Source organism: Perissodus microlepis, chromosome 3, assembly GCF_051167445.1.
Source record: "Perissodus microlepis isolate ML-2025 ecotype Zambia chromosome 3, ASM5116744v1, whole genome shotgun sequence".
Lineage (NCBI taxonomy): Eukaryota > Metazoa > Chordata > Actinopteri > Cichliformes > Cichlidae > Perissodus > Perissodus microlepis.
In genome coordinates, this window is record NC_140463.1 from 25,373,669 (window position 1) to 25,396,648 (window position 22,980).

Here is a 22,980-nt window from a genome sequence, read left to right on the forward strand (position 1 = left end):
TGTCTCATTGCTTGATTTTTCTATGTATATTTTTTCACTTGATAAATCACTTTGATGTCTGTGAATAGTTAAAATTATCTTTTAGTTTTTGGAGCAGATTCTTAATTTCTGTATTATAGCATTTTTCTTACAATAACATGCTTCTGCGGCACAAAGGAGGGAGCTAATCGTAGCTTCTGCAGATTTATCCACTGCACATCTGGGACATGAGTCTCTCGTTTCACCACATCCCCAAGCTGCTCCATTTTATTAAGATCTGGATCTATGGAGGCCATATCTCAATCTAAGTGAACAGTGAACGTAGCTTTGTAACGTGATGTGTTACCCTGCTGGAACAAGTTCCAGAAGTTTTGGTCATAAAGGAATCGGCATAGTCAACAAGACACAGGTAAGACTGTGGTGTTTAGATAACATCCTCTGATAGTACACCAACACCACAGCAGCCTTATAGAAGCCGGGATGGAATGATGCTTTCTTGTTGTAGTAAAACTGGGGACTCATCAGACGAGGCAACATTTTTCTTATACTGTCCAATTTTAGCAAGCCGGCGTGAAATGTAGTTTCAGTTTCCTGCTCTTAGGTGACAGAAGTAACTCCGACTTCTGGGAAGTCTTCTGCTTCAAGACATGGGTGTTCAGAAATGCTCCTCTGCATGCCTCGGTTTTGACCAGTGGTTATTCGAGCAGTCTGGCTGTTCTCCAACAAACTCTCGCATCAAGGAGGCATTTTCACTCACAAAACTACCCCTGATATTTTCTCGCCTTGTTTACTAGCCACGCTTGCTCTAAACAATTAGCCCACATGCTGTATGTTCTTTGTTTGGCTGTAGTAAAGCCAGTCAGTGAGTAATACTGTGTAGGCTGCTCACACAGATGTACAATAGGCTTATAATAATGAAAACAAAGTGTGGAAATACAATTTAAGTATGACTCATAAACTAAAGGCTAGTCTGACCTAAACTGTTTTATTTACAGCACCAGTGGATAAGCTAATGATTCATTACAGGGTTTTGAAAAAAAAATCATTAATCTTTCTGCTTAAAGCCCAGGGGACTTGTGATGGATATCAAGTCTTTATATCATTGATCCAGCTATTTATCTGTAATGAATGTAGCCAACAGTGGTGAAATGCTACCAGTCGGTACACATACAAAATGAAACAACACCCCCACAAATGTAGAAGTAGAAACTGACATAGAAAACTTTATTTCTTCTATCGAAGGTACAGTTTTGTCTTTACATCACGTTCTCCATATCGTGGTCATTTAAACACGTCTCATTGGGGTTTGTAGTTAGTAATTATTATTTCAGAAATAAATATGTCCTATGTTTTAAAAATCTCTTTTGATTTTCTATTTCTAAACCACAAAGAAATCTGAAGTTTCTCACTCTAGCTCCGGCATGTCTTCATATCCTTCCTCTTCCTCCTGCCTCCTCTGCTCTTCTAGCTTCTTCCTCTCCTCCTCCGCCTTCATCCGCTCCTCCAATGCCCTCTTCATCTCCTCCTCCACCTCCTTCCTCTTTAACTTCCGCCTCTCCTCCTCCTCGTTCTTCTTTTGATTTTCGTCCTTCTCTGCCTTTTTATTCTTGGGCGTGTCATAGGCCCACTCCTCGTCCGAGTCACTGATGTCGTCATCATCGATGTCCCAGTCGGGCTGGTACGACTCGTTGGATTCGATGAACGGGTTGACTGCGGGCTCGGGCTCAGGTTTGTAGTTCGGGTCCTCCAGTTTGCCCCAAGCCACTTGGTCGGCCTTGCGGAGGTTTATCTCCAGTTTAGATGGGACCATATTGACCGAGCTGTGCTTTACGTTGATCACCTGCAGGTAAGAGAAATTCAAACTTTGGATGGACAACATTCAAGCGCAATCCAGTTTAAATGTGTTCATCAGAAACGTGTGAACTGATAACTAACTAACCACGGGATATGCTAATGATTATGATCACGATGATATTTTTAAGAAAATCTAGTTGCAACTGAATTACTTATTTCTAAACTTCAGATTATGTTTAGGTGCTCACAGCACTCCACTGCTGAGGAAAGGTCCATCTAGCGTAGTTAGTCGGACACAAAGTCTTTATCTACCTCTTTCTCTCCTAAATACTTTTTTCCAACCACAGCCAGCAAAACCTGCCAAACAAGAGTCGGGCGCTTTGTGTGCCCACCATCCTCAAACCTCAGTCCATTCACTGATCTTTGAACATGAGCTCAAATGTTCCAAGTGTAAGTGGGAAAGGCGATTCCCAGCAGACAGCAGATACTTACCCCCCAGAGGTGGAACTCCTTCTTGAAAATCTTATTGTTCTCAAACTGGATTTGACACGAGAGCTAAAGAGAGGACAGAAGACAGAGAAACGGTGTAGGTCTTATTGCATAAATGGGTAAATATATAAATCTGTTAATGAAAAAATTTTTTGAGTTAGACCATGATTATTAGTACTGGGTATAAAATTAAAATAGCACTTCTTAGTAAAATTAGTAAAAAGCTTGAAGACGCTTGGCTTGTCTGTCCTTTTCTATGGTTTCGACTTCCGTAATCAAAGGTAGAGTACAACCCTGTCCACATCTAACAGTTCAGTTATTGGACATCGCTTTTTTGCTCACAGTCGGTCAATGCACGTTTACACTACTCTCCCGAGAACCCCTTCGTGGTCACTTTGGTCGCCTGAGAGAAGTTTATCGGTAATGGTTATTTCACCCTATGTCGCCACATTTCATTGACTTTCGATGCTCTCTGGTTGCTACGGTGTTGCTAATATTTTTGTTTTTTATTTATTATTAACAAAGTTAACTTCATGTATGCTCAGTATGACCTGAAACTGGCGATTGAGCTCATACAGTCACCAGAAACGTGTTTATGGAGGTCACACAGTCGAGGGCCGCTATCCTGCAGGCTTCTCTATAACGTCAAGTCTATTTCATTCAGCAGAGTTCACTTCACTCTAAAGAATTAGCACCAATGAACAGCCACTGTGCAGCATACAAGGACCAATCAAATTTCTTTTGCTAACAATGAAGGACTTCAAGAAGTTGCAGCAATCAAGTTGTCATGGTGATGCTGAGGGTGGCTGCGTTCACTCGCAGACAGATTGGTGACAGTTTGCAGTGAATGTGAGTCAGTCTGTTAATGAGTGCAACTTTTCTATGACGCATCTCTTTGACCTACGGACGTTAAAGCGCTGATGAGCTTGTACAAAAGTAATTTAGTAAAACCTGTTACATAAATGCAGTCACTCTCTAATACACAACATACACATTGCCATCTTATTGTGGTTGATAAATTAGCTACATGTGCATCATAGACCCTCTTAAAAATCATTACAATCTCAGAAAGGGTTACAGGATTGTCATAAATGACTCATTTTTGGACCTCAACAGGAAGTTGAGCTAAATCTCATTAACACCTGTTACTGTGCTGAATCCTGATTTGTTAACAGTTAATTAAACCACAAATTATTAGCTGCTTATTAATGAGGTTGTCTCATTGCAAAGTCATACTAGATCCAACCACATACGCTGTACGTTGTCTGTTTCATTAAACTCACCACCGTCCGGTTGGCCTCTATGCTGGAAAACTCTGGGTTTGCGTTCTTGGCGTAAATGGTCACGACGACGCTGTTGCCAGTCTGATGCCAGTCATAGCGACACGCCACCTTCTTCTTGTCCTGCAAACACACACGTGAACCCACACACACTGGTGAGCTGCACAGCCAGACTGCTGCGAGACCGAGGAGCGACTCGAAGGCTGATAATCATAGTTATCAAATCTAAATCAAAACATCCCAATGAAAGAGAGAAACCTTTTTATTCCTGTCCTGGTTTGAGTGTTTGGATTGCTTGAGCGCTCTTCAAGGACATTTGAATTTGTAGTAAACATGATTTGTTCGACTTGAAGTTTCATTTGTTTTTTGTCTGCTCTCATAGATAAATCTTCCCACTCAAGTCTTTGTTTTATAGTGATCAAAAGGACAAACAAGTGAACCGTGCACGCAAAAATAGGTCACTTTAAAGCTTTTTTTGATGTTGTTGTCAGCCCTTGAGATCTGTTTTCCTTTTTCTCTGCAAACTTTGATCCGATCCCTGGTGTCCTACCAGCAGTTTCTCTAGTACATTCTCCAGGTGGTGCGTGTACCTGCTTTGGGACCCAGCGGTGTTTCCCCATGGTGCAGCCCTTCTGGTCCAGGAAGGCGTTGAAGTCTGTTGTCTTGATGCAGCAGCAACTCCAGTACTTGTACCTAAACAACAACAAAAAAAGAAAATACAAAGAAATGGTCACAGTTTGTAAGAAACAAGCCGTGTCATCCTGGAAACAACAACAACCCTACGTGATCCCCATGAAATGAGACTAATTCAGGTTTTGTTAGGAAGCTGCCCAGCAGTAGGAAGCCCAGCGTTACACTTAATGTGATTTAAAAGCAGCGGTTGCAGTTTATTTACTCTTAAAGTCTGTTTGTAATGTTGCAGATTTGCTTTAATTACCAATCTTTAATTAACTCTCTTATCTCGACGCTTTTATGTTTCTTGCTTTGCGTGCACGGCCTTCAGTTTTGTTTTGTTTGCGTCCCTCCTTTGTAGAAGTCAGCTAATTGTTGTTTTTGATACGAGCTATGCAAATAAAGAATGTAATTACAGTTTTGTTACAGTGGATTAGACTTGTTTTTGTTAAAAAAAAAAAAAAATCTCCAGTAAACAAGTGGCAGGGTAGAGTTTTTATTCTTACCCCTCGTGGAAGACGGGAGCTCCAGGATGGTGGGTGCAGACCTCCATGTCGGTCTGTGGTCCTTGGTAGACCTAAACACAGAAACATAGCACACAATGCAAAGACCATCCGATCAGTTGTGGGGACGTTTGATAATATTAAAGATTTAGGCGTAAAAGATTATGTGTAATCTTAAGTTTTTCTTCCATTTTTAACAGGGCGATGTCATATTTTCTGTCCAATAAGCGGCGTTCAGCCATATTTAATTGTAAAGGCAAAGACCTTGAAGGGTGAAGTGAAAGGATAGCTCCCTTTTATGTCAGCACTGTTTGTTAAATCACATTCAGGGTCCTTATAAAGCAATTAAAGTTAAGGTCATCAGTTTGTTCGTGAATCATAGTAACTTCATAAATAAACATCGATCCTGTCCTCAGTCCTTTGTTTCTGAAGTTCTTACCATCAGAGTTCATTTCATCAGCAACCTTTTTTGTTTTTGGAGGAAAACAGTATAGTGGTACAAACAACAAAACGATGACTAAATAAAAATGAGTACACAAGGAAATCTTTATCTGCCTTATGACAATCAAAGTAGGCGAGTAGTAGCTTCGACTTCTGTCCTTTCAGTGACGTTGTTGGCTCGATTTCATTCAAGACTGGTCTGTTGGTCCTCCGTGGTATTTATAGAATCCGTCTTCTCACCACATCTCAAAAATACTGATGATTTAGTGACTGTGCTGTTTTCTTATAGTTCAACTATAGGTGACCATGAAGGAAATCAAACTGTACGTAAGCCTTCTTTTCATGTCCTTAGATTTCTAAGATATTATCTGATGATTTCATCGTGGTTGATGTGGCTCATACTTTTCATTGATCCTAGCAGGTTAAAGTTCATGATCATTTCTATATCATTGCCTTCTATGTCGAAGATGCTTTTATATAAGGTGTTTCCTGTCCAAGTAGATGAGTGTTGCTTTCTTTCCAAGGTCCTTAGACTACTGACTGAGAATCTACATAGAGATAAGTGTGCACAGTTTGATCATGTGATCAAACTGAATGGGTTTAAAATCCAAAAATAATTTGAAAGTAAAATTAAATACTAAAAAAAAAAATCACATTTTTTTAAGGTAAACTAAAAATGTGAACGTGAAAGCTTGGTGTGGTTTGTGAACTGTGATGTTTTACTGTATTTAAAAGGGTTAAAGGTCAAAATGATATGAAAACAGAAGTGATGTGCGTGTCACCACTCAATTCTCAGTTTCTCCACTCACTGCCTCCATCTTTGGTGACTGATGGTGATGTTGCACTCTCAACCCCTGGGTAAACACTTTTGATCACAAGTCAAGTGGTGGAAGGTAACCAGTCTCCAAACACTTGCAATCACGCTCAGAGAGACTGGTTAAGGTTTACGAATAACTACCATCCATTTTATAAATGCAGACAGATCACCAGCAGTAGGTGACTGGATTCAGCTGGCTGCCAACTGGTTATATTCCAGTTTACGATCAAGACTGCCAAGCACCGATGTCATCTGGCAGTTAAATCACCATCCTGCTCCAGCTATTTACAAATTTGTGTTTCAGATCTGTGAGGTTCTGTACACACTCTGGATTCAAGTATGAATTTCTGTGTATGCAGATGGCAACAAATGAGCCATTTTCACTCATTTATCACAGTTAATTGCCTGATTATCACAAACAGGTTGCATGTAATTGCCAACTTGATAACTGATAACTGATTACAGACCGACTCCGTCTTATTGCACTTTTATCATCATCTTGACGCACAATTTATTTTCAAGCAGAGTATTTATAGTTTTGTGCTCAGGAGTACAGTAGTAATCACATATATCCTTATATTTTTATGCTGCAAAAGGAAAAGAAAACATTAAAGTAGGTAGAAGCCTTGCATTCACTAGTCCATTAAAAACTAAAAAGCAATCACTGGGCAAACAGCGCCTCCTATACCTGTAGCATACTGTAGTTATTAGGAAGCAGCATTTTTCATAGAGTTCTAGTAAATATGAAAAGTCAGTCAACTGTTTGGAGGCTTTACTTTTGTGTATTTTCTCTACATTTGAGGAAACAAAGAGCTGCTACACTTAGTACCAGCTGATATGTGTTGTTGCCTGCTTTGTGCACTAGATGGCGCCCTTAATAAACTTTACAGAGGCTGAAGCAGAGGCTTGATGGCCTGAACTCAAACGAAAGCGCATCAGTGAGGCTGCGTTACTGCCTGGGTGCATCTGAGGGGGCCGGGTCAAGTTATTACAAAGCTCCAACCCCGCTCCACTATGTTGTGTAATAAATGGTTAAGAAAACTGCCACATGTGTGTATTATGATGACTACTTTAGTGTGAATCTTTTAAAAGTTGTTAAGTCTCAGCTTTAAGTAAGTAGTAAGTAAGTAAGTAAAATTTATTTATATAGCGCTTTTCACAGATAAAAATCACAAAGTGCTTTACAACACAGGAAATGGAAATATAAAAACAATATAACAGTAAATAAAACAATGTAAAACAATAAAACTATAAAAACAGCATAAGAAGAAATTAATCAAATGCTTTTCTAAATAAAAATGTCTTCAGCTGTTTCTTAAAAGAATCAGTGGAGTCCGTGCAGCGAAGAGACAGTGGGAGAGAATTCCACAACCGTGGTGCCACAGTCTGAAAGGACTGATAAGCTCAGATTCAGGCATTAAATCACACAAATGACAAAAAGACACTCACTGTTTTGCATCCTGCGTTTTTGCAGCGGGTCCCGCAAATAACAGCCTGACTCTCTGTTGGAAAAAACAAAAACAGAGATAAGACACTAACAAGTCCAAGTTTTATTCCCGTGGAGTAATTCTAACAGAGCAGTGAGAGTGCACGCAGTTTTGACGTATTGATTTGTGCTGCACTGAGATCAAATTATTCTCAGACATTTTTTCCCCTCTTTTTCAGAAACGTCTCGATAAAACTGGAAGTGTGCAGCACATAGAAAAAACTACACTTGGTGCATGCTGCAGTCACATCCAATATGACGTGAAGCTTACACAGCTGCTGCTGAGGTGGTGGAGGGTGGTGAGAGACTCCATTCCTGATATTTTTTCATTGTATCACTCTGATCTGGAGTAAGAGTGAGACACGTGCACTCCTGAATCCACGATAAACCCGCCTTACTGGCTCATTCTGACTTTAATTGAATCTGAAAAGTTTACTTTTCCCTAAATGAGTGTAACAAGTGTCACCTGGCAGTTTGTTGCTCTCTGCCAGGTGATTGGCTGAAGAGCTGTGAAAAGGTAGTGGGTGTGTGGGGTGAAGTCAGCGCTCTTCTGTGGAAAAAAACCAGAGGCAATTAATTCACTCGGGTGCGAGTGGGTATACTGTCGGTAAGAGACTTTTGCCATTTTTGTTTGGATCATTTGCTATTGCATGTGCCTATTTTTAATGTGTCATTGGACTTTTTTAGTGTGACCACGAATTTTAATAGAAGAATTGATCAAGCCCTAGATCGACTGCGCGCAGGGAAACTGATCAATATTGTAGGTATATTGAGTGTTTGTTTTTAGCTTCATGATTTTGAATGGTTTCATAAAATTTATATTTTATTGGGTAATATTTTAATTGATAATGTTTGTTTTTCAGCTGTGCTGTCTCTGCTGTCCTTTTTTCGTTCTTTTGATTGATTTGTAATTTTGTTTTGGTTAGTCCGTCCAGCCATAAAGGCGGTTATTGATTGAGAGTAAGTTGTGTAAGGGCGGACTAACCTCCCTTTTTGTTTTTTTGTTTAATTGTTTGGGCCACTTCCCTTTATCTCCCAGATCGCAGGCCATGCATAGCACTGATTCCCAGCTGCGCTGAGACCCGAATTGTTTGCAGTGTGTGCCACGATTGCAGTGTCGCTAAGCGGGGTGTGACGGGTTGCAGTGTTGTTATTTTCGCACAGTTTGTGTGGTAAGTCTCATGTGCAGCTGGGATATCAGCAGGATGTGTTGTAAGTCCTGTCTGGAAATGACTGGGAATTTGTATGTCTAACTCATGTAATAAATAAATGATCAATTTATTTCTTTGCCCCATTTACTCATACCTTGTCCTTGGTTACATTTTGGCGTTGTTACGAACAGGATTCAAGGGAGTGGCCATTTTGTTTTGTTATTTTGTAAGGACAGCAGGGACAGGTTTGTAAGATTGGAGCGAAGGAGCAGCCAGGTCTCGATCGCCATCATGGAGGGAAGCGAGCAACAAACAATGGCCCAACGTATACAGGAGTTGGAGAATGAATTTAGAGACTTGAAAACGGCATCTGTGGGTACAGAGAGGCCCTCTACATCAACAGGAGCTACAGGAAGTGAATCAGAGACTGTGAGACCCAATCCTGTGGTATATGTACAACAGGATAGAAAGTTGCCAACATTTTCAGGGAAGTTGGACAATATGGGCTCACTGACTCTAGATGAGTGGATTGAGCAAATGAGAGACTTTGTGCGCACGAGAGGCAGAACAGAAAAAGAGCAAGCTCAAATTATTTTTAACCATTTAGAGGGTACTGCACGCACTGAGATAAAGTTTTTACCAAAGGAACAGAAAGAAAATGTTGAGAAAATTTTTGATATACTGAAAGAAACGTACAGCTGCTTAGATTCCCACATTTCTTTGCAACGCAGATTTTTCAATCGTAAACAATTAGAAGGTGAGTCCTTAATTGACTTTTCTCATTCTTTGATGGCCTTAATGGATCCGATTATTAAAACGGATGAGGAAGCCGCAAGAAAAGCTTCAAAAGATCTGCGTGATCAATTTTGTGATGGTGTTAGAGATCTGACATTGAGGATCAGGCTGAGAGATTTGATTAATGCCAACCCACAGTGGACGATTCGTGAGGCGAGAGCCGAAGCGACCAGGTGGATGGCACAGTATGAGAATCAGCCTTTTAGGTCTAGATATAATCAGTCTATTTCAGTCTCTGCAGATATGCAAGCTTCTTGTGAAAGTGTAGATTCTAGAACATCAGAATATGCTGAGTTGGTGTCCCTTTTTAAAGCCCAACAGACACAATTAGAGTTCGTCATTAAGGCATTAAACCCACAGGAGGTGGCTGCTTCTAGCAATCACACTTCTCGACGTAGAAGAACGGTGAATGGTAAACCCATTTGTTTTAGGTGTGAGCAAATTAGACATATTGCCCAATTTTGCCCGATATTACCCAATTCTGATGGAAATCAGCATGAAAGAGCAGCTAGGGCTGATGGCCAAACTACTAGGGCGGCGGAAAACTAGTACCCACCAGTGCACAGAGCCACACACTGGTGGGAGGGTTGCAAGGCTCCAATAATGTAGAACTCTAGTTGGTGAATGCTTGGAAGGGGAGGTTGATTTGGGTGGGGTTATTATTTCATGTTTGCTGGACACAGGGTCCATGGTCACAACAATCACAGAAAGCTCTTTTAAAAATAACTTTTCTCATCTCAGTGATGAAAAGCTTAAAGACTGTGGTTGGTTGGGACTTAAAGCAGCTAATGGCCTACAAATTCCTTATTCTGGGTATATTGAGTTGGATGTTACAATCCTGGGAATTCACCTACCTCGTCGAGGGGTGTTGATTGTGGGAGATCCAACAGATAGCCACATGGCACAGAAAAAGACATCTGTACCTGGTGTGTTAGGAATGAATGTATTGAACCCCCTGTACTCTGAATTGTGTAAACAATATGGTTCTGACCTCTGGGAAGCTCCAGTTTTGAAGACTGCGCCACGTGGTTGGAGAAGAGCGTTGAGATACTGCCAAATGATGGAGGCCATGGCAAATTCTCCTGAACCCCATCGTGTTAGAGTACAGGGTAAGAAGTCCTTCTGTGTTCCATCTGGAACACAAAGTTATGTTCCTGTTATCTGCCCAAAGATGCCTGTGAATACACCCATTGACCTCTTGATTGAACCCCTCGGGCCTGATGATGGTTTTCTCCCGGAAGGCCTATTGGTGTCTCCTTCATTGGTAAAGGGAGAAGGAGGGGAGGCTTTTGTTCCAGTTACTAATGTGGGTAAAACTGATGTCTGGTTGACACCTCGTCGGGTGATTGCTACAGTTCAACTGGCCAGTGTGCTAGCAGAGGGTAATTCTGAAATACAGGTCTCTGTAAATTCACAGTGTTGTACAGCTTATATTTCCAGTCATACAATGGCAGACAATGCAGCGGAATTGGATCTGCCTGAATTTGAAAATCTTGAGGAGAGCGAGAAACGGCAAGCAAAAGTTTTATTGCAGAAGTATAGCGGCGTGTTTGCCAAGAATGAGTTGGATGTTGGTTGTAGTAAATTGATCACTCATGAAATTCCTTTGATAGATGAAACACCAGTGCGACAACCATACAGGCGAATCCCTCCGTCTCAGTATGAACTGGCAAGGGATCATATCAAACAGCTGCTGCAAACTCGCATCATCAGAGAAAGTAGTAGTCCGTATTCATCCCCAATAGTTCTTGTTCAAAAGAAGGATGGAAGTCTACGCATGTGTGTCGATTATAGACAGTTAAACGCCAAGACCAGAAAGGATGCATTTCCTCTGCCAAGGATTGAAGAATCCTTGGATGCTTTGACTGGTGCTCAGTGGTTTTCCACTTTGGACCTGGCTAGTGGTTATAATCAGGTGGAAATGGCTGAGAAGGATAAGATTAAAACTGCATTTTGTACCCCATTTGGTTTGTTTGAGTTCAACCGCATGCCGTTTGGTTTGTGTAATGCACCCAGTACATTTCAGCGCCTGATGGAGCGTTTGTTTGGAGATTGCAGACATCAGTCGGTGCTTTTGTATTTGGATGATGTGATTGTTTTTTCCATCCTCTGTGCAACAGCATTTGGAGCGGTTGGAAGAAATATTCTCTCGTCTGGATAAAGAGGGGCTTAAAGTGAAACTCTCAAAGTGCCAGTTTTTCCAAAGGCAAGTGAAGTATTTGGGGCATGTGGTGTCTGCCGAAGGAGTTTCTACTGATCCAGATAAAATAGCTGCAGTGCGGGACTGGAAAACGCCCAGCAATCTAGCAGAACTGCGTTCCTTTTTAGGATTTGCTAGTTATTATAGGAGATTCATAGCTGGTTTTTCACGCATGGCTGCTCCCTTGCATAGACTGGTCTCTGCACTCCTCCCTCCAGGTAGAAAAGGTAGGACCCCCCCAAAACCGTTATTGGATTCTTGGGATTTAGAGTGTGAACAAAGTTTTCATCAGCTCAAGGCTGCCCTAGTTTCTGCACCAGTGCTTGCTTTTGCTGATTTTCAGAAACCATTTACGTTGGAAGTAGATGCAAGCTATGGGGGTCTAGGAGCAGTGCTTTCCCAGGAGTATAAGGCTAAGTTGCGGCCAATAGCTTTTGCCAGTCGGAGCTTAAAGCCTACAGAGCGGAATATGAGGAATTATAGTTCCATGAAGCTTGAGCTTGTAGCTCTCAAGTGGGCCGTCACTGAAAAGTTTAGGGAGTATCTTTTGGGTCATCGTTGCACTGTATTTACAGATAATAACCCACTAGCCATTTGTCCACGGCAAAGCTAGGTGCCACAGAACAGAGGTGGGCATCAGAGCTGGCCGCTTTTGATTTGACCATAAAATACCGGCCTGGGGCTCAGAATGCTAATGCAGACGCACTGTCCCGCCTGCATGGAACTGTAATGGAATTGGATGGTCCGTTATCTAATGATATTGGAGTGCAGTGTGAGATGATTCCCAGTGTTCAGGCAGAGATAAGTGTTTTACCTGGTTGTTCTTTCTCTGATCTCTGTAGGTTACAGAAACAAGACCCTGTGATTGGTCCTTTCTTAAAGTATTGGGAGGTGGCCAGGTTGCCAGATTCAAAGGAAAGAGATGGTCTTGGTAAGGGTTCGAGGGAATTGGTCCGTCAATGGGGGCGGATGAAACAAAGGGAGTCTGTGTTGTATCGCTGCACTCATACTCCTGATGGAGTGAGGGAGGTTGACCAGCTGGTGCTGCCACAGTGTTTACAGAGCCGCATCCTTCGTTTACTCCACGATGAGCATGGCCATCAAGGGGTTGAGCGTACACTGCAGTTGGTGCGCTCGCGATATTATTGGCCGCACATGTATGCAGCTATTGAGAGATGGTGCAGAGATTGTGAAAGGTGTGTTCTTTCTAAGGCCGTTGTGCCAAAGATTAAAACCTTTATGGGTAGTATTTCTGCATCTCGGCCTCATGAAATTTTGGCAATTGATTTTACAGTACTTGAACCCTCAACTGATGGTAAAGAGAATATTTTGGTAGTGACTGACATCTTTTCTAAATATACTCAGACTGTCCCTACGAAAGATCAGCGAGCCAGTACAGTGGCAGAGGCTTTAGTGAAGCATTGGTTTCATTTATTTGGGCCTCCAAGCCGTATACATTCTGATCAGGGGCGAAATTTTGAAAGCGCTTTGGTGCAACAGCTGTGTAAGATTTATAAGATAGAGAAGAGTAGGACGATACCCTATCATCCACAAGGTAATGGTCAATGTGAACGATGTAATCGTACACTTCATGACTTGCTGCGTGCCCTGCCTCCTGAACAAAAGCGCCAGTGGCCCCGGCACCTCTCCCAAGTCACATATGCGTATAACACCACAGTACATCAGTCAACTGGTATGACTCCATATTATTTGATGTTCGGGCGAGAGCCACAGTTGCCAGTGGATTTTTGATTGGGTGCTGGCAGTGAAGTTGATGAAGACGTCACTCTTGAAGAGTGGGTACAGGAACACCAAAAGTCCTTGGCTGCTGCATATGGTGTTGTGCAGCAACGGTTAGAAAGGAGAAGGGTTCAGAGAGATTTGAATTCCTCTAAATGTGCTAGTCCTGATTTGGAGCAGGGCGATTTGGTGTATATGAGAAACCACTCTGTAAGAGGTCGCAATAAGATTCAAGATTTTTGAGATCCCACGCCCTTTCAAGTAGTGCAACCTCCTCCTGGTCATGGCGTAGTATATTCAGTTGCTCCTGCTGGGCACACTGGTCCACTTCGACAAGTACATCGAACTGAGTTGAGAAACATTCCAATCAGGGAATTGGATGGAGACCAAGATAGTGGCCTACAAATGTCAAAACAGGATGATCTAACTGGAATGTTGGCCACAAATAACAGTATGGTTGATGAAGTGGAACAGATGTTTACAGAACAGGGAGATGGAGGCGATTCTGCAGTGTTGAAGGAAGGGACGTTGAGTCCCACACATGTGGGAGTGCCCCATTTGGATTGTTCTGGGGACCTAGAACCTGGGGAGGAAGATGTTGCCAGCTTGGCGCAAGGGTCTCGTAGGTCAATGAGGAAGACTGCTGGACAGCACTCAAACCCATTTAAATTGCCACAATCCATTATAAAATGAGCAAAATTTTAAGTGTGCTCTCTTTTCAGCTCATTGTCGGGTCGCCAATGCCCTTTGAAGGGGAGGGTTGTAACAAGTGTCACCTGGCAGTTTGTTGCTCTCTGCCAGGTGATTGGCTGAAGAGCTATAAAAAAGGTAGTGGGTGTGTGGGGTGAAGTCAGCGCTCTTCTGTGGAAAAAAACCAGAGGCAATTAATTCACTCGGGTGCGAGTGGGTATACTGTCGGTAAGAGACTTTTGCCATTTTTGTTTGGATCATTTGCTATTGCATGTGCCTATTTTTAATGTGTCATTGGACTTTTTTAGTGTGACCACGAATTTTAATAGAAGAATTGATCAAGCCCTAGATCGACTGCGCGCAGGGAAACTGATCAATATTGTAGGTATATTGAGTGTTTGTTTTTAGCTTCATGATTTTGAATGGTTTCATAAAATTGATATTTTATTGGGTAATATTTTAATTGATAATGTTTGTTTTTCAGCTGTGCTGTCTCTGCTGTCCTTTTTTCGTTCTTTAGATTGATTTGTAATTTTGTTTTGGTTAGTCCGTCCAGCCGTAAAGGCGGTTATTGATTGAGAGTAAGTTGTGTAAGGGCGGACTAACCTCCCTTTTTGTTTTTTTGTTTAATTGTTTGGGCCACTTCCCTTTATCTCCCAGATCGCAGGCCATGCATAGCACTGATTCCCAGCTGCGCTGAGACCCGAATTGTTTGCAGTGTGTGCCACGATTGCAGTGTCGCTAAGCGGGGTGTGACGGGTTGCAGTGTTGTTATTTTCGCACAGTTTGTGTGGTAAGTCTCATGTGCAGCTGGGATATCAGCAGGATGTGTTGTAAGTCCTGTCTGGAAATGACTGGGAATTTGTATGTCTAACTCATGTAATAAATAAATGATCAATTTATTTCTTTGCCCCATTTACTCATACCTTGTCCTCGGTTACATGAGAAACACCTGCTAGTGTAGCATCAATATTTCAAACTGTTTCCAATACATGTCGACTCGTCTTTCACAGATATCGATTTGAGTGCGGCGCCTCGCTTACTTTGCCTCGTTTAAAGATTTACGCACCCGATTTCAGAAAAGTCTCAATGCAGAGCTGATTGTTTTGAAGAAAGTTTATGTAAGTGACTTTGAGGTTTTTCCCACACTAATATCTCTGGAGTTTAGAGAGAATGATGTGAAAGAGAAAATCCAGGGAAAAACAATTCACAGGGAGAAAATGTCTTGTTGACACCTGAGCAGAAAGATCAGTCGACTCAAATAACCACTCGTCACAAGCAAACTATGCAGAAGAGCATCTCTGAACGCACAACACGCTGAACCTCGAAGCAGAAGACCACCAACTATGTGCTGCTGTCAAGTTAAAATGGACCAAAGTCTCTGAGAAAAGTTTCCAGCAGCTCGTCGAATCTGTTCCACGAAGAGTTAAAGAAGCTGTGAAGGCAACCCAGTGATAACGAGGTGTACCTAATAAAGTGACCAGTGAGTGTGTATGAAACATTTAAGTACTGAGCTCAGAAAAAAGGGCAGACTTCAGACTGCTTATGGGTCTGTATCACATCAGTCAACACGGACATCCCTAACATAGCTTCAGAAGCCCCGCCCACCTCCCCGTTCAACCCTTCTGTTTGTGAAGGAGAGCCAACCAGAAGGAGGTTGGCTCAAAGCAGGAAGCACGGGGATTATTTTGAACTGTGAATCATGCAAAGCTGCTCTATCAGAGTTCAAAAAGTTAAAGTTTCATTTCTCTGTACCACCCCTAAAGAAACAACACTGTAAACCAGGGGTGGGGAACTCCAGGCCTCAAGGGTCGGTGTGACTTGGGCCTGGCCTTTTCGGTCTACATGGGCTGGGCCCTTCAAAGACCGGCCCACGCAGCGCTAGCTCAGTAGGTAGAGTTGTTGCCGCATGATCGGAAGGTCGGTGGTTCAAATCCACTGAACGACTACCCTGAGGTACCCCTGAGCAAGGTACCATCCCTACACACTACTCCCTCTGCAGAGGAGTAATTTCCCTATGGGCACTAACACATACACATTACACATTAGAGGGCCGGAAGTTCGAGGCTGTGAAATGGGACAGTCTAGCCTTCAGATTCCAGGCCTCTGGAGAACTTCAAGACATGTTGAGGAGGTAATGTAGCCTAAATCAATTGTGTTGGATCAAGGACACATCTAAAACCTACAGGACACCGGCCTTTGAGGCCTGGAGTTCGACACCCTTGGAGTAAACGTTTGTTGTGATTCTTTTAAACGGTGAGCGTTTGTGTACCTTTCTTCTCGTTCTCTCCTCTCTTGCTGATGTCCAGATTCTCCAGCGCCTGAGCCAGCGACGCCAACACCTTCTGGGGAAGTTTGGTCATGGGCTCGTCTGAACTGTGCGCGCGCGCACACACACACACGTTACAACAGAGAAATGAACATACACAAGCATGAGCAGACTGACACACAAGAGTTACGCAGTGAATAATTTATTCCAGCCGTAACCTCACGGTGACCCCCGTGACCTCCCCCCCATGACTTCGCTGCACAGATAAAGCAAACAGGGACAAACACACAACGTGACAAACTCCAGCGATCACACGCGCATCAGAAAAAGATGGATGCTGATATAAATGAGAGCTGACTGCAGATCTCAAACACACACCTGGGTCTCTCCTTCTGCAGCATCTCTGCAGATTTGGGGCCCTGATAGATTATCTCTCGGCCTTCGGCGTGTTTAATCTCGCCCTTATCCGACGACACCTCGGGCCTCAGAGGCTCCTGGGGTTTCACGTCGCTGTGGCGCCCGCGGGTACAGCCCTGCGTTCAAAACCACACGGGTCACTTCAGTCATGCTCAGGTAACGAAGCTCTGGATGAGATTCCAGATCCCACATACCTGATAAAGTACTTCCTGCAAAAATCTCTCTAACACTTATTATAATGCTCAGTTTCAGCACGGAGTACATTCTGTATTTTACTCGAGTACTTTTTTTCATCGTATCCTACTTTACGCTTTCACGCTCCTGTGACAGCTTCAGTTTTTCAGTTCTTATTAGTTTGTTGCTTTGTTAAATACAAGTCATTTAAGCTCACACCAGTGACTCCAACCTCGCTCATCTTGACAGAAAAACATCAAACATGCATTTTATGTGATAGGATAGACTGTATATTGAAGATGGACCTTTAAAGCTGTATTATCGCTATTGGCCAGACTCTTTTATTTAATAGTTATTTTCCAGCTTTTTAGTTATGAAATCTCAAACCAAGCCCTCACAATAATCTTGTTTTCAGGTTAGTAAGTAGAAATTTCAGGATTCCCACTTCATAATTTCATGATAATAACCTGAAATTTTAACTTCTGCTAACGTCTTTTTCACTGGCAGAAACTCCCCAACTTAACTAACTTAACACATTAATCGTCATTTTAGACTCATAATCTGGTTACCTTTTAAAATAATCCAGTAGATTTTCAAAATGTACTTTTTTGCCCTTACAGGGCAGAACTGATGATACTGATGCAGAGTGTGTAAGTATTTGGTAACAGCTGAAAGAATGTACACAATGTTTTTGTATCCATGTTTTTGTTTTCATTGATTGTTTCTGTCACAAAAATGTAAAATATTCAGGTAATTAACCAAACTAACTTGACATTTTGAGATGATAACCTGAAATTGTAACTTGCGGAGCGCAAAACTTTCAGGGGCAGACACGAGCTTCCGTACATTAAAGATCAATTAAATATATTGTGTACATGCAACTATTACCAGCAAATAAAAGTTCAGTCTTTGCTCTAGCTGGAATAATTATTCGTGTATTTATTTTATGTATTTATCTTTTTCAGTGGCTAAATCAACCTCCCATATTGGTTTTTACATATTTGTGTACGCTTTTCATCTTTTAAATGCCATCTGCATGTCCTGGGCTGAAGATGAAACATCCTGATAACTGGGCAGCAAATTTTCAACATAAAACAAACATAGATTTCCCGCTAATTAAGCCCTCACTCATCATTCAGAGCTAACCTCTCTGTCCTGCATGATTAAGCGCGTTTTAATGGTTGAAAAAGTATCATACTTCATTACAACACTGGGGTTTTAGTTGGTTTAAAATAAATGTTGGAAATGCCCGACACTAACTCTCATTAGGTTTCACTCCACTGCTTTTGCTTCCACCTGATTAAACATTCATCAAAAGAGCTCCATGTTTTCTCCTAATTTATTCTCTCTTTTTTTGGTAATTTCACCATGACAAACACTTCTGGAGCGTGGACCCTGAGCTTGTGTTACCTTGATGGAGAGAAACTCAGAGAAGTCGGTCGTCCTTTTCCTACAGCAGGACCAGCCCTGGAGACACAAACAAACAAACAAACATGTGATTAGCGTTGAGTTTTATTCTCCCACTCGAGTCAGACTCTAAGAGGAGAGTTTACCTTCAGTGCATCGTGGAAGACAGGGCCTCCCGGGTGGAAGAGGCAGGAATCTTTTAGAGTGGAGATAAAGACAACATGAGTCTGCATATAGACACTCACTGAGATCCCAGCTGCTCACAGGGTCACTGCAGTGTGGAGGTGCCGTGTGTCCCTTATAAGGAAGGAAGATGGCCGTCTCTCTCAGCCACGCTGTCTCAGACTAGACCGTCTCTCTCACACGGACACAACTTCTATTTGATGTCACGCAAACCAGCTCGTGATCAGTCAATCTGTCACGATCACAGGTTCACACACTGTTCATGTTTAGTGCACACAATCTGAATTTGAATCGAGTCCCAAAACACTACATTAAAGTAAAACTATTCATGAGTGCTCCCTTTCAAAATAAAAGTGCAGAGCTCCTTTTAAAGGTGGCTGAAAATTTAGACGTCATCATCATCATGAAGGAAATTCTGTTTCTTCAGACAACCTACAAGTGTCATCTCACACCCAGTTTTCTTCCACTTCAGCTCCAGGTCTTTGATAACAGGATGACTCAGAGTCGCTGTAACAGGTTTAAAGTAAAGGAGCAGACACATGCAGGAGGATCTTACCATCCTTGTTCTTGTCAGGGTCAAACTTCTGCCCACAGCCTTTGTTGTAGCACAGCAGAGCCATGTTGGCCTCGTGGACTGTGATGTCTTCTTCTTCACTGTACAGTCTGCACTCGTTCGCTTGCGTTTAGATATGTTCCTTCACACCGGCCGTGTCTCCAGGTCTTAATGCCTCGGTCGGGTCTCCAGAAGTGTCTCCAGCCAGGCAGAAAGGAGAGATCCAGAAGGAGTCGTCGCCTTCTGGAGAAGTGAGAGAAATAGAGGGGGGGTCTCCGTCTCTCTCTGGTTCAAGCCTGGCTGAATGAAAGATAAAAATAGCAGCTCACTTCCCTCCTACCCCCACGCCCCTCTCTCAATTTACAGCTGTCAAAACTTATCTGGGGGTGGGGGCTGACATTCCTCCCGGTGAGTGTCGGCTGTCACAAACAGGCCTGCTGCGGCCCGGCAGCAGCCACAATAGGACTGACAACTCCTGGATTTCCTGTCACTCTGTGCACTGGATCCACTGCAGAGACAGCAAACCAGTGCTCGAGACGCTGGCTGAGAGACATTTTAATTCCACCCTGTGCTGAAACTTCCTCAGCGCTTTTAAGGTGATTGTGTTCCACATGTGACACTCAGTGACCGTTAATAACTGGTCTTCAGGGAAGATTGTCCACAACACTTTGGAGCCCGCCTAGTTCAGGGACCCCTAAACTCATGTGACACGAAGCCATAGGAAGGGAATACTTAATCCCAGTGTGTCCCAGCACCATGCCACTTCTTTTGTGTATATTTGTACCTCCACAAGACTACAAGACCACAAAGCACATCGATTTAGGCGAACTTATAGTGGTCTTTCATTCGTACAACATTTTGAAACTGGGTTTTTTTGGGTTTTTTTTTAATGTGCTAAAGCTATCAAGAGATGCCATCATGAATGGAAGTGCAGAGGATTTACAACAAAGTGCAAACCACTGGTTACACTCAGGAACAGGAAGTCCAGACAGATGAAACAAAGAAACTTGTTTCCAGTGCGCCACATCACCTGTCAAACATGGTGGAGGTGTTGTTATGGCATTGGCACATGTGCGAGCCAGTAAAAGCAGGTCTTGAGTACTTAGTGACGATGTGACTGCTGACAGAAGCAGCAGGGATGAAGTTTCTGCACACCTCACTCAAGCAACTCATGAGTTTCTCAAGATAAAGAAAGAAAACTACTCCAAATCAGTCACCTGCTCTCCAACCAACAGAGCAGCTTTTTAGTTACTAACCATAGGCGGAGAGACCCACAACCAACCAGCAGTTAAAGGTCTGTTAGATCATCTCAGTTGAGGAAATGCAGCATCTGTTGATGTTCCCGAGTTTTAGAGTTCAGGCTGTGATTGACTGCAAAAGATTTTCATCCAACTATTAAAAACAATCCTTGTGTTTAAAATGAGTTTGTTTGTACAATGACTTGAATTAAAGTCTGCACTTCAATCACATCCCGACTACAACAAACTGTCCTGATACTTATGGACCTAACTGCATCCGTGTGGCAGCACAGCCTGCTCTCCGACTCACATCTCCCTGAGAGGACAGTTAATTCAGCTCAGGCTAACACGGTGCAGAAAGGCATTTATTTATATGCCGGCCTTTTGTAGTTTGCTCCTAAAATATCTTTCATCCCGAGCACACTGAGACAAACTGCCAGCGACTCCAGGCGACAATAAATTATTCACTCAAGACAAAACACTGCTGTTTGTCAGGCACAGGACTTTTTAAGTGATTTATTTCCTACAAAGAATCAGGAATAAGAAAAAAACAAAAAACGCTGAAATATGACCCAGTGTATCAGCGGCAGCATCAGCGAGCAGCCCTCGATGTGATTGTGGAACAAATGTGTACAAACGCTTTCATTATTCAGGGCTCAGCGGGAGTCGGGAGGTGGGAACACATTTCTAAATCCCTCGCTGTGGGAGCGTTGATATCATGGCAGACAATGGCGGAGCAAATCAGAGGCGTTTCACGCCAACGTGTAGCAACAAGAAGAGATTAGAGGTATAGACTGTAATCAGACGTAAACAAAAAAACAATAACTATAGGAACTGGAGAGGAGCAGAGGCTGGAGGTTTCCCACAGTGTGGGGATCTTTTGAGGCTTTACTCAAGTTTGTTTGCATCTTTTCAGTGAGCTTTAAGCATAAACGTAGATTTACCAGAATAATGAAGGTGTTTATTGTCGTAAATATTGTAAATGACATTTATATGGTGTGGTAAATGTTTTCTCAGAGGAGTTGGGTACATAATAAAAGAATGCTGAGGAGGCAATGTGAACTAAAGGGAAGAGTTTAAATGAATCCATTGCAGATACGCAGTGACGCGAGGATGCTGCAGGCTGAAAACAGAAGGTTTAACTGCATTGTGGCTGGTTAGCAGGATTCAGCGATGTATAACAAAGAAGAGGATAAACATCTTTTAAAGGTGATCATGTGGCTCAAACTAACCGTTCATTTACGGACACTTAATAAACCCACTCTGACGTCCCCCAGCGTTTATAGGCTACTGTTTTTTACCCATCTCATACTTGAAGGGAAACACTGGCTTTTCTGCACAGGGTGCTGGTAAAGTTATCCAGACAGCAGGCCATACTGACCACAAACATATGAAAAGGGCAACAAACATGATTGAGTGACTGTTAGCAGCAGGAATGCAGTTTAATCATGTATAAGTTTAAGACTTAATTCAGTTTAAATGTTACACGTTTTAACCTGTGCATAACTACAGACACTGTAAGCATGTTTATTTCTGCTGTAATTTACTCACTTTTGGAGTAAACCTGACCCGGTGGAGGAACAATAACCACATGTTCACAAAGTTTGTCTGTTTCCCCCCCTTATCTCTTCAAGATGATCCCAAACCGCTGCAGTAATGATGAGGTCCGGGCACTGGGGAGGCCAATCCATCACTGATAGTGTTCCACTTTGTGTTTTTACTGCACTGCACTCTTTGGGATCATTGTCATGCTGAAAAATGAAGGCAATCAAATGATTTCCAGACAGTGGAAATTTTTATGGTCGATCAAAATCTGATGGTACTTTTAAGTGTTCTTCACAGCCACCTGCACACCATGCAGCTAACAGCTGTTTGGAAATCACTTTGTTGGTGCAGAAATACTGTTTTATGTGTGTCAGATTGTGCTATCTTTGACATTTTTATAGATTTAACTGAAGAAATTGGGACAACATTTTTATGACAGGGTGCTTTTAATAAATTTGTTATTTGCCAAGTCGTGTCATGTGCAGACAAAACACTGCTTCATCTCTTGAGTTGTGCATGTTTTCTGTGCACACAACTCAAGTGTGCAAATGAGGGCTGGCTCAGGACCTTTACACAGTACAGAAAATGTACATTTTTATCAGTGACGTGTAGCATATTTTGCACTGCATCTGTGCCAAAAAATTATTCGCAGTTAATTTGGATAATACATTTAATGTGACAGGATCTGATCTTATATCCACATCCCCTGATTTAAAGCCCTCAGATGTGGTGAGTGCACAGTAACTCTCCTGCATCAGCAACGAATGTTGACGGTTCAAGCCTGCAGCTGGAGGCAGATGTAAGATTTTAATGCGTGCTTTTGATTAACGTCAAACAGTCCATTTTCTTCAAATAAACACGCTCAAAAAGCGACCGTCGAATCTGCCAGTCTCGATCAAATTTAAGAAGATCGCTGCTGGTAGAAAAACTGCTGAAATATTTAGTGGATGGTTTAAAAATCTCACTTAAAAAAAGAAAAAAAGTTGCGCAATTAAGAAAACACATTCTCAAGCCCTCGGGGTGGCGCAATTAAAAATCAGAAGCTGAGCCGTTTGACACTCGGAGACCTTGAATGGTGAATATTTTCAGAGTTTATAGACTTTCCAACTGTTTGAGTTAAAAGATCACAAAAACACTCGCTTAGGAATGAAAATGAC

The 22,980-nt window shown here is 42.3% G+C and overlaps 1 protein-coding gene across 1 annotated transcript; it reads right to left on the reverse strand.

Moving 5' to 3' along the window:
- Positions 1-751: 751 nt before the first annotated feature.
- On the reverse strand, positions 752-22,945 carry LOC146390708 (cysteine and histidine-rich domain-containing protein 1). Its single transcript, XM_084923688.1, has 11 exons — positions 19,044-22,945; positions 18,451-18,500; positions 18,308-18,364; positions 16,685-16,839; positions 16,310-16,413; positions 7,425-7,477; positions 4,721-4,791; positions 4,133-4,235; positions 3,546-3,665; positions 2,266-2,328; positions 752-1,819 (listed from the first exon to the last, which is right to left on the reverse strand). The coding sequence occupies exons 1-11, from the start codon at positions 19,105-19,107 to the stop codon at positions 1,385-1,387; spliced, it is 1,275 nt and encodes a 424-aa protein (XP_084779814.1). The 5' UTR covers positions 19,108-22,945; the 3' UTR covers positions 752-1,384.
- Between the last annotated feature and the right edge of the window lie 35 nt (positions 22,946-22,980).